The sequence below is a fragment of the Bacillus rossius genome, chromosome 1, assembly GCF_032445375.1.
Source record: "Bacillus rossius redtenbacheri isolate Brsri chromosome 1, Brsri_v3, whole genome shotgun sequence".
In the NCBI taxonomy this organism is placed as follows: domain Eukaryota; kingdom Metazoa; phylum Arthropoda; class Insecta; order Phasmatodea; family Bacillidae; genus Bacillus; species Bacillus rossius.
In genome coordinates, this window is record NC_086330.1 from 177,338,096 (window position 1) to 177,351,092 (window position 12,997).

General features: G+C 39.4%; 1 protein-coding gene across 2 annotated transcripts in view; it reads left to right on the top strand.

Moving 5' to 3' along the window:
- The window catches only part of LOC134527120 (uncharacterized), a 169,147-nt gene that overhangs the window by 114,160 nt on the left and 41,990 nt on the right, over positions 1–12,997 (top strand). For both annotated transcript variants that reach the window (XM_063359489.1, XM_063359490.1), the window contains one exon: positions 1,677–1,782. In XM_063359489.1, the coding sequence (XP_063215559.1) occupies positions 1,677–1,782 (106 nt within the window). The remainder of the gene's footprint in view (positions 1–1,676; positions 1,783–12,997) is intronic.

Sequence of the window (12,997 nt, forward strand, 5' to 3'; positions counted from 1 at the left end):
GAACAAATCCCCCTGAATCCACCCAGAAGGGTGGCACCCCCAAATAGAACCAGCTGGTGCCCCATCCATGAGTTCTATTTTCATATTTTTCCTTGGCCACACTATCAATGGAGGGACAAAATAACCAACTGCATTCATGCAAGTAACGACTGTTATGAGTGACCCTCTCTCAGCTGATGTCAGTGCAGCTACTTCTCGTTTTACTTTCAGGGATATTACCTTCTCAGCTCTGTGCTGTACCACAGTTACCCCAGTCGCGTCAACATTGTACAACCTGTGAGGACGGCCTTTAATTTTGTCAAATTCAGTTACATAGAGCCCAAAAAATGTTTTCACATTTTCAGAACTGAAACCTTTTACTCTGGCGTGAGAAATGCCTTGGGGAACTCTTAATGACAACTGTGGATGACGCTTTAAGAAAGACCCCATTCACTTCTTACCAGCTGATTTATTTTTTCTGAGAATGGGTGTTTGATACCATTAGCAATGGCTAGTTGGAAGGCCATCCTTTTAATATCACATTTCCTCAACCCATAAAACCTTTTATCCATCTCAATGAAGTACGGTACGAGTTCATTTTCTAGTTTACAGCTTAATGTAGGCCTTCTTCCTAATGGCACATTTACCAAATCATCAGTACGCAATTCAGTATTTTTCATATAACTTTCCACTGTGCTTTTTGATACACCAAAATGTTTCGCTGCTGACTTGTAACCCATAGTACCTGTTTGTACAGCTTTGACAGCTAGGATCATCTGCTCCTTGTCCATTTCTTCCTTTTCGGATTTCGGCTAGGATCCCTCTAAAAGCAAAACATTAATATGAAAGGTAAAAATAAAGTTCAAATCAATGTCATTTTAGGCAAAGAAAACTGTTAATCTATGCCTATGAATTAATATCCTAAGTCCAGCATTACTTATGAAATATGTCATTACAGTTTGTTAATAACGAGAATTATATTGCTATACATTAGATATGAAGCAATTTAAGTACATTATAACATAATAAATCATCATTGTGTTGTAACAAGGCGATAGTTAATTGATACTCTCATGTTTAAATGCATAACACTTTATTTAGCAGGAAGCTCTTAATATGAGACCCGGTTCCTAATATGAGATAGTATCCCATAAAAGGGTACTCTGTAGGTCTCATAATAGGAGCCATCAATACGGAACAAAAGTGATTGTGTTGCAGATACAAAAAGTGCACGAAACACAATCTAACTAGCATGCACATAACCACTCATCTATATAGCAATCAGCATGTATGAATGTTATAACAAGTAACCTTACCTTGATTTATATGTAAGCCGTTTCTGTTATCTCGGTGGAAAACTCGATAGCTCGTAAAACACAAAATCGGTAACCACGCTTGTCTGCACATTCGCTCGCTAATGAAAACAATACACACGCAAGAAAACGTTCCCTACACCGAGTTAGTGTATTGTCCGCTAGAGTTGAGGAGCTCCCGGCTGAGAAAGTCTAGGGTCCCATATTAGGAAAGGTCTCATAATAGGTGCTTTTACCTTACACAAGTAAAAACGTTTTTCAAAGCAATTAAATACATTCATTTGCACATTTCTATTACAGGCTTTAAAGTAAACTCGTCATCGTCTACACTTAAAATCTTTGTTGCTTGATGGTGACTATTGTTTGTAAACTTCAATTCTACAGAAGCGGTTTGGTCAGCAACAGAACTGAAAGTGAATCCGGGAAATCGAAGAGTATTGTGACATCGAATGCAGCTTCTGTTATCCCGAACTCACCCGCTGTGCAGGAAGTAAGTATAGACATGCAAATATGTTTCCATTTTAAACGTTTATAACTTCATTCAACTGTTTGAGACTAAAAAACTTTATGTAAGAGTCGTGAGAACCAAGCTTAATGGCTTGCTTAGCAAAATGAAATTTCCTGGCTTTGTGCCTCAAGTAGTGCCTATGTGTATCTAATAAAATTAGAACATAATTTTCCTAATTTTTGTTTAGGTCTACAACTAGTTCAACGAGTTGTGAACTGAGATTTTTAACTAGTTACAAAAGTTGGGGTAAAAATAGAGAGTGATTAAGGTAGTTCTGAAAGCAGACATTTTGACAAGTGGTTAACTGCAAGTCTGAATAGCCCACTGAGTTTTCCTTCCTAATGTCTATTTTCCAACTGTAGTTTTATTTTAAGTGTGTCCTAAATAGAATTAACTATTTAATATATTCCCCTATTTCATTTTGTATCAAGAGAAGACAGAATCCTTTAAATTAAATTCAAAAAATTGCTTACATTGTTATTTAAGTATTAAATATATAAATCCGTACCTAAAAGAACTTTTGAACGATAGGTTACCATATTAACTAAAAATAATTTATCTTGACTTTCAAGGTTAATCATCATCGCAGTGGCATTATGTACCTACGTTGCACCTTGCATTGTACCAATCATCTTCAGGGTTGATAAGGGAAGGGGTAAAAGCTGAATATTACCAAGGTGTATATTGCCAGTTAGAACGACGTCATGTCCGCCATATTGTTTTCGTCTGCTGGAGGCTATCGTCATGTTTTCAGCTCCTAGAGTGTGCCACCATGATGTTGGATAAATGTTTACCCACCAGAGTGCAGCAATCATTTATTATTAGTGAGGCACCTGCCATCCTCTAATTTGCACGCCATCTTGGAATTATAATTATTTAGCTAGAAATTCAGAAAAAATTCAAAAATCAATTAAATAAAATTGCAATCAATATACTGATGGATTCGAATAGTTCCTGTCCTTGGTACGATCCTGGATGATGCAAAAAATAATTAATATAACATCAATTTAACATAATAGTGACAGGTTCGAGACATAAAACACCGCAAGTTCTTTTACAAACATAAAATTTTGTCATTAATTCTATTCTACTACTGGATCACTTGCGAATGTTAGAAATATTAGAAACATTTAAGCTCCAAGTATTCATGACTACGCCACTACGAACCATGAGGTTACGAGATAACGCGACTACAAGTCTACAATGTTATGAGACTGCAAGGCTACAGGACTACGAAGCTTCCAAAACACAAGTTTACGAGACTGCGAGGCTACAGGACTACGAAGCTTTCAGAACACAAGTTTACGAGACTGCGAGGCTACAGGACTACGAAGCTTCCAGAACACAAGGTTACGTGATTGCGAGGCTGCAGGACTACGGAGCTTCCAGAACACAAGGTTACGTGATTGCGAGGCTACATGACTACGAAGCTTCCAGAAAACAGGTTTACGTGGCTACGAGACTACTTGGCTCTAACTGTCTTGGACTCCATTCAGCTGCGAGATTTATATCATACAAAAACTTGTTGAAAGTAGTTCCAATTTTTGTCAACAGATGACGTCATGCGTTTATTTCAGGTAAATATTATTTAGTTATTTTATGTGGAATTCAGGATTATCACTAACGATCGTAAAAGAAGGATGGCTTCGCTAGACGCCAAGGAGAAGGAAGTTCTTTTGCATGTTAGTGGTTCTCATGTGTCTTGTGCCGCCAATTTAGATTTTCGGCCCTATTTTCAAAAATTTTCAATTTTTTTTAATCTGTATTTTACGTATTAAATTTGCGACTCAATTTAATTTTCCCCCCTCAGTGTACACTCTCACCTAAAGTTTGTTATAGCAGTGGCCCTGCCAAGTTCCCAAGCCTAAGTCCCCCCCCCCCCCCCCCCCCCATCATTCTCGCCGACGCCTGCTAAACTCAGCAGGGCGATTCAAATTTTCCTCGCCCAGCCACACGCCTCCCGTCTGTCATTTCGATCCCCTCTCGTGACAGGAACTGCTGCCATCGACAATCTCTCGCGACGAGCTCAGATCCGAGTAGCAGCATGACATGAGCACCTTTTGTCATGCGCGGCTCATGTCCCACCCGACGTTAGCATAACGTCTCGTCAAGAACGGCCGTCGTTTCTCACAGACAGTGCAGTTTCCCCATCCCCCCCCACCCCTCCATGTTTTCTCAGAAGCAGCCCGAGGACCCTGAACGGGCATTCTCCTGGGCACGCCCCGCCAGACTCTTCGGGGCCATTTGCCACCGCCAAACGACTCACCCGTGCCATCTAGTGGCACTGTTTTGAACTAAATTACCCCCGAACGCCTGTAAGTAGGCTTCCCGCTCGTCCCGGAGCTGTCGGCTAACCCTTAGTTTCTCGTGTCACCTACCTAGAGAGCAGCACCGCCCGACCAACAGAACTTACCCCCCCCCCCCCCCTTTTTTATAATTTCTTTTAGCCCCTTCGAGCGACCCCCACCAAGGCATCTTCGGCCAATCAGCTAATTTTCCCTTCCCCTCGAGTCCCAGCTTCCCTGGGCTAGCCGATGTTACCTCGTGCCACTTAGGGAATTGAGGGAGGTTTTTCTTGAGCTCTCGACGCGAACGGTCGTCTTAGAGACTTGGCTCCCGCCAATTCGTCGGTTTTTCTTCTTTTGCTGTCGGAGAGCTCCAACAAAGTCTAGGCATGTGATTACCAGAGTTTCGGGAGTAGTCCCGTCTCTTTTTTCTAGTTAGCCAGTTGGTTTTTTTATTATTGTTTACATCACCGTAGTAATCTAGTTATGTTCGCTTACGCGACCCGCGTCCGCGAGTGCCATCCCGTGGACCGTTTTCTTCGGAATTCACCCTCAGCAGAATGGTGAGTGTAAACAAAAGCTCCAAACTCTATAATTCTCGGACCATCCCTTTTTGTATCCTCCCTTGTAACTTTTTACATTTTCTAAACTCTGTGACCTATTTCTTGGTTGCAGAGGGTGCAAAGTCCCAAGTTCCAAAGTTCCGGGTTCCAAATCTCCGGAGTACCACCCTCCCAACCTCTTGGGGTTTCGGCTCCAACTTCGCGGAGCCCCTGAAAATCGCCAGCCTTCTCCGGTGACCGGGAAGCTATTGCATCTCAACGACATTTTCGGCAATAAGTCCAGATCATGCTTGTGGTACAGTACATTCTTATTTCTCCCGACCCCCTCGTCATGGCCAGTCTTCGGTGAACTTTTAATATTGTTAAAATAACAGAACTGATTTTACGAAGGTTTTATTATAAGACAAAAGACTACGCAAAAATTATTATTAACCTCTGTCTATGTTCTTTTTTAGAGGGGCCCCTGAACTAGTAAATTGAATCTGTCTAATATTATTATGTATTGAAATTGTAAATTTATAATATGTCCGAAGTTCAGAAAATGCCAACTACAGAAATAGTTTTTTTTAAATTCTAACTTTAACAAATAAACAAGGGAATATGGCACAATCACCCATGTTGTATTTTTTCTATCTAGTTGTTAATTTTTTTTATTAACATTAACGATCCACAGTGTTCTCTAAGGTTTACTTGAGGAACACCATTTGGACATTCCGTTTCTCCCTTGTGCCCTCTGGAATTTTCAACGAACATTTGTGTGGCTATAAGCGGCTTCCAGGACTATAAATAAAGGTACTACCCAATGGCACAAGCACAAAGGGGGGTTCAGTCTCATGGTATATTATTTGTCTGAGTAATGGATGTTTATTTTTTTGAATTCCAACTGATAAAACTATTTTAAGACACACATGACAAGGCTACGTGGCAATATGACTGCGAGGTTGAAGGACTTCTAAGCTTCCCGGACACACAAGGCTACGAGGTTACGAGATAACTTGGCTCTAACTGACTACAATAGCACCATTAAGTGGTGAGAGTTAATTTATCTTATGCAAAATAACCTTTTTAAAGTACTGTCGATTCTTGTCAACAGATAACACCACATGTTGCTTACAGGTAAACATTAATTAGTTCTTTTATGTGGGATACAATGCTCACTAACGTTCGCAAAAGAAGGATGGTTTCGCTAGACACCAAAGAGAAGGAAGTTCATCTTGCATGTTAGTGTTTCTCTACTATCTTATCACATATTATAGGACTGTGTAATGATATTTTTGTTTGAATTCCAACTGATTAAAAATATTTTTATTTAGGTAATTTGGTGACAGAAATTTAATAATTAAATGCAACTCCGAATAAAATGGCATGTCTCATTAGGTAAAAAATCCTTCATGCAAAGATCGATTTCTCAGAAATAGCCAGAAGCACTTGAAGAAACCACAGCAATAATCATTTGCACCCGGAGAAAATCATCAAAATATTGACAATAATAATCGGGAGCACATGGAGAAAACCATTATAATATTGACAAGAATAATTAGGAGCACACGGTGAAAACCACCACACGTTTTACTTAATAACAGAAAATCTCAGAAAAAAATTAAAAATAAAAACAAAAAATTACAATACATAATGCCAGCTTGTGAACTTATCCGTTGACGTGAAAGGATAGAGTTCTAGGCAAGCCATAAGTTTTTTGTAATTTTTTGTAATTTTTTGTTTTTATTTTAAATTTTTTCTGTGATTTTCTGTTATTAAGTAAAACGTGTGAAGGTTTTCTCCGTGTGTTCCTGATAATTTTCTTGTCAATATTATGACATTTTTCTCCATGTGCTCCCGATTATTATTGTCAATATTTTGATGGTTTTCTCCGGGTGCTCCTAATTATTGCTGTGGTTTCTTCAAGTGCTTCTGGATATTTCTGAGAAATCGATCTTTGCATGAAGGATTTTTTACCTAATGAGACATGTCATTTTATTCCGAGTTACATTTAGTTAGTGAATTTCTGTCACCAAATTACCTAAATAAAATATTTTTTATCAGTTGGAATTTAAACAAAAATTTCATTACACATTTCAATAATATGTGATAAGACAGTAGAGAAACACTAGCATGCAAGATGAAATTACTTCTCCTTGGTTTCTAGCGAAGCCATCCTTCTTTTGCGATCGTTAGTGAGCATCCCGCATCCCACATAAAAGAATTATTTAATGTTTACCTGTCAGAAACATTTGGTGTCATTTGTTGACAAGAACAGTCATGTAGCCAGGATTTGTGAATGGGAGGGGGGTGAAGAAGCATGGTCCCCCCCCCCCCCCCCCTCTATTAAAGTAGTTGGTCCGGGGGTCCTCTCAAGGAAAATTTTGGATTTTAAGGTGTAAAATAGTGCTATTTGAGCAGTTTTCGGTACTTAACTTTAAATATTGTAATGGTAAAATATTCATAATTTTTTTTAATAAAAAATTGTTTCAATGATAAAGTAAGAAAATATTTAAAGACATTTAAATCAATCCAAGTGCTTTGTCCACGTCCACACAAAATCATAAATTATGCTCGAAGATCGAAAATACAAAAAAAATAAAAAGGGTTGGGTTTCGTCAGAAGTGGCCTATTCCTGGAAACAATTAGCTTTAGCTTGAAGAGTTCCATGACACCATGTCATCGCCTAAATTCTATATACACACAGCGATCCTTACACTTTTGGAAGCCCAGTCACCACCTGCTTATAATTACCGCGCTGATTAAATTCAATAGGTATAAGATATTTGAAAGCTTGGGACTCGTCACGGCGTCACAACCTTATCGCTTCTGCTCGTGACAGGAGTAGGGGAATGGAAGGAGAATCGGTAGGTCTCACTTACTCTTCCCCTCCAGTGCAGTGGCCGGTGATAGCAGTAAGACACCCAGGCTTTTAGCTAACCTGCTTTCAGATACGAAAAAAAGTAGGTTTGTAAGTGGGGGGGGTTAAACCCCCTAAACCCTCCCCCCCTGGCTATGCCACTGGACAAGAATCGACACTACATTAAACAGGTTATTTTGCATGAGATAAATTAACTCTCACCACTGAATGGTACCATTGTAGTCAGTTAGAGCCAAGTAGTCTCGTAGCCACGTAGCCTTGTGTACCATGGAAGCTTAGTAGTCCTGAAGCCTCGCAGTCAATTTGCCACGTAGCCTTGTGATGTGTGTCTTACAAAAGTTTTATCAGTTGGAATTAAAAAAATAAACATCCATTACTCAGTCGAATAATAAGCCGTGAAACATCTGAGAAGCACTAACATGCAAGATGAACTTCCTTCTCCTTGTTGTCTAGCGAAGCCTTCCTTCTTTTACGATCGTTAGTGAGCATCCCGCATCCCACTTAATAGAACTAAATAATATTCACTTGCAAGCAACACGTGGCGTCATTTGTTGTCAAAAATAGGGACTACTTACAACAAGATTTTTCCATGAGATAAATTAACTCTCGCAGCTGAATGGAGTCCAAGACAGTTATAGCCAAGTAGTCTCGTAGCCACGTAAACCTGTGTTCTGGAAGCTTCGTAGTCCTGTAGCCTCGCAATCACGTAACATTGTGTTCTGGAAGCTTCGTAGTCCTCTAGACTCGCAGTCTCGTAAACTTGTGTACTGGAAGCTTCATAGTCCTGTAGCCTTGCAGTCTCGTAACCTTGTGGACTCGTAGTCGCGTAGTCTCGTAATCTCATGGTTCGTAGTTGCATAGTCATGAATACTTGGAGCCTCGTAGACTTGTAGCTACGTAACAAAGTAGTCTTGTAATCTTATAACATAATGTTGCTGGAGCAGTTGGAGCCAAAGAGAAAATTCCGCCGAAGACAGATGCAGCAATTGAAGCCTTGTAGTCTTGTAACTTCGTAGTAAAATACTCAAGTAGACAAGTAGTCCTATAGTCTCGTATCTTGGTAGCCTCCTAGTCTTGTAGTCAAATAGCGCTAGGACAAAGACTATTTGGGAACAAATACTTTTGACGTCATTGATCGTTGGAGCCAATGAATATTGGAGCCACTGTCTGTTCGAGCTAATGACTGTTGGAGGCAATGTATCGTGACGTAAAATTGACGATCACGTCCTACTTAGTTGAATGTTTTTGAAAATGTACATACTTTTCATTAAATGTGCGTAGACAAGACTGTATTATCGAATCGTGCTGATGAGAACGTATCCTTTTCGTAAAATGAACTAGCTTTTCGTAAAATGAGCTAGCTTTTTTGATGAATTTACGTTCGAAATGTGCGCCATTTTCGTTAAATGTGCTTCCTTTTCATTTATTGTGCTTCCGATTCTGCTCCTTTTTCTATTAGGATTGTGCTTCCTCTTTGTCGAATGTGCTTCCGATTGTGCTTCCTATTCGTAGAATAAGCTTCAAAAATGTGCTTACATTTCTATAAAAAATTAATTTTAAATAAAGTCAATATTTTAACTCGAGTATTATAGTAAATGAGTATATGTATTTTGTATGCATGGGGGCACCGGGTCTAGGTTCGGGAGCTAGGGAGCCACGGCGGCCATCTTGGATGACGTCACTTACGGCGGCCAACCTATTTTACGTCACTTCCGACGGTAAACTTAGATTTGACCTTGACCTTTGACCCCAGCTGACATTTTGTTTTCTAGAACATTCCGCCATTTTGATTTATGGCATCATAAATAATAAAAAAATTATATAATAAAATTATTATTAAATTTCACCATCACCTTATAATCGAACACCCCACTCCTATGTGTTTCACATTTCGTTACGACTACCATCTTGGAAAATCATAATTATTAACTTAGAAAATCGGGAAAAAATTTAAAAAAAAAATTAAAAAAAACTATCAAATAAAATTACTATAAATATTATCAATCATCTCATAATCGATCACCCCACTCCTATGTATTGCTCACTATACTGCTATGACATCTCCAGCATATGCTGGAGGCAGCCATCTTGTTTATGTCTGCTGGAGACCACCATCGTCATCGGGTGTAGCTTTCTAAAGTATGTTAGTGTATGTAAGGTCGAGTTTCAATTCTCTACCAACATTATTATGAATCTTATAGACCAAAAAACTCGCAAATTTTGTTAAAATAAATGACAAAATTCACAGTCATTTTGTTGTTGTAACCACCATTTTTTCCTAAAGTCTTATCATTTATAGGTTTTAACTAAAATATATGTTATCAATACTATCGTTGTGGATGCGATAGTTATAGTAATGATAATTTTAAAAAAAACATTCATTGCCCCATCTTAGCGGACCAGAAATTTTTCAGAGTCCTAACTCACAAGTAATATTCTCTTCTCATGTTTGCGTACTCGTGTTTTAAAAGCTGCATGGAAGCAGATATTTTAATGTCAGTATATAATTACATTTTACCATTCTCTAAGACATTTATAAGTATCAGTACCTTGGGGGATATAGGTTATAAAAATTAAAAAATAATAAGTAATATGTAGGTTAAATATTATTTATTAAATTAAGAACATATTTTGTACAGCAAAAACATAAACTGTACAGCAAAAATATAAACTGTACAACAAAAACGGAAACTATACAACAAAAACGAAACTATACAACAAAAACTGAAACTGTACAGCAAAAACAGAAACTATACAACAAAAACGAAAACTATACAACAAAAATGAAAACTGTACAACAAAATGGAAATATATGCAACAAAACAGAAAATATATACACCAGAAAACTATTTGCATCAAATTATTTACATGTCATCACCGACATACCCGTTGGGGACTGTGCAGATACCATCATCGCATATTATGCGCTTGTCGTCCTCCCACGTGATGGTCAACTTATTACTGTACTCGGTATAGAGTATGTGCTGCCGGGAGCGAAAAGCCCTAACACCTGCCCTCCTTGTGCGGTGTTATTGCAGGGCATCCAGGTAGTCATCGAGTGTGATGCTGTTTTCTACCACACAACGCTGGATGCCCTTAGCCTTTTTCTCGACCTGGCCACCACACCTGTAAGCATATAGTTTGGCCCGTAGGCTTACAAACTCCTCCATAACTTCTCCTCCATATTCATCTTTGAATTGGCCAACAACTTTCTTGTTGATGGGGGAGAAGCATGGGTGGTCAGGAGGGTAGCAGTTGGTGTCAAATTCAGACATGAACTTAGGGTCGGCTCTTAGATCATGGCAGAAGTCTGCTGTCTGAATCTCGTATACGAAACTATCTGTGTCCATATATGCCAGATGAATATTTTCCTGATATTTTGGTTTCATAGTATTGTAGTGAAAATAATACATTAGAGTCTTTGATAGATCGATTACTGCTAGTCCGGCATAGATCGGCTTGTCGAAAATGATGGTCTCATGGTTCAGATGCACTAGAGACAAGTTTGGCTCATACATCATGCGGTCTTTGAAGGACACCACACCAGCACACCAGTTTCTTAAACCTCTTCTCGGAGCACGCCAACTCTATTTTGAGCCTCCGTCTCTTGTTCTCCATCAGTTTCCCAAATGAAGAGTTCACAGCAAGCTTAAAGAACTCCTCGAATTCGTTGGCTGCTGCTTTGCGCTTGTTGGTGTTCAGCCGAATATAGGGCTCCAACCATGCTGACTGTTCAAACTGGAGGACTCGGTGTATCTTAGTGACTCTCAGTTCATGAGATACTGCTTGCTGGAGGTTTTTGTAGTGAACAATGTAATGCTCTTTATTTTCCAGCATTTTCATCAGTTTTGATTGCTTTGAGCCGGGCGGACATTGATTCACGGGAAGAAATGGCAGGTCTTTGTGACTTTCGTGGAGTTCGGGAGGGTACTCCAAGTCACACTTAATAATGTAAGCGATAGGAAAAGTTTCCTGAATAGACATGACATCAATGGATGTATCCGACCATTTGAAATGTCGTTTTGAAAGTGGTAGAGACATCGCCCACCCGTACAAATTATTTGCATCAATGTACTCCAGGAATGTAGATGTCTTGGATGCATTATGTGTTTCTGGTACATAAGCGTTATTGGCTACGCAATGGCGTTTAATGCTTTGTGCTACACCACCGCGAATACCTGCTTCCACGAACATATACATGTCATAATCTGTGAGAAGCTCTAGCTGTACACCTGTGGTTCGAAGCATCGTGTTGAAAGCTAATCCAGGACAAGAAATGTAGTGAGATGGATCTAGGCTGTATGTCTCCAAACATATTTAATGGAAATTCACAAATATGTTCGCCAAAATCAGGACATCCGTCTTCAGGTACAAGTCAGCGTACCCACCCAAAGTAGCACACTGAAACTTGACTTTCTGTGCATGCTCATAATCCATCTCTGAAATCACAGAATCAGTAAGACTGTTGTAGAACTCATTGATGGATGGAAGATTGGTATCGTCCAGCCGAGCAAAAGAATCCACAAAATCGTATGGAAAGACCCCTTTGCGGGTAACCAATTCTAGCTCATCAGGAGCGAAAAACTCAGCAGTACTTATAAATTTGTCTGCAGGCAAGAACTCGACGAGCGAAGCAATACCCCGACACATGAAACAGAACATATCAAAAAACTGGATACTAAACTTATCACACAACTTATTTGAAAAAGTTATAAGCTTCTCTTCTGAATTCGGAATTATGAAGATGTTTTTACTGTCGTACCCCAACTTCCTAATAATGAAGTTCTGGTTGTACGCCAAGTTGTGGAAGAACACAATCAACGTTTTTGGTCTGCGTCTTAGAAGGTTTGCAGTCATTACATGCAGGCCTCAGATAGTCGCCGGTGAAGTGATTGTGATCACGAACTTTCTTTGCAGTTCCGCCGATCTTTCCTCCACAGTAGCAACACTTTAGTGCTTGCAGAAAAGCGGTGTTCTGTACATGCGTGAGCAGAGTCATCGACACAGATGTAGAAAATATTTTTTGTATGTCCTGTCTAATCTCTACAATGCGTGAGATGAACTTATCTTCTGCGTCACAACCGCGATACAATTCAGGCCCTGATGGAAGTGCTGAAGTGAGGTTTGCAGGAATGACGGAGTAATCTGCTTTCACATAAATTCAGTAGCTATACGGTTTATGCTTTTGATATTGCAGCATGTATGGCTCATCAGGATTCGGGTGGCATGTTTGGATTTTCTCCAGAATATCTTCAAAGTCGCAATATACCACGATGGGCATCTTATCAGCATGATGGAAGTTTTTGAACTGAAGTATAGGAGGCTGCCCATTTTGATCAGGCGATGGCATTTCCATTCGAACAGCAGCATGCTGTTTGCAGAGCTCATGGTGTTTTTCCAAACACTGAAGACCAGTGAGCCCGCTAACCCTATCATAACTGTCATAATGCTTGAAGCATATTTTGCAAACATGAATAGCCTCAGCGTGT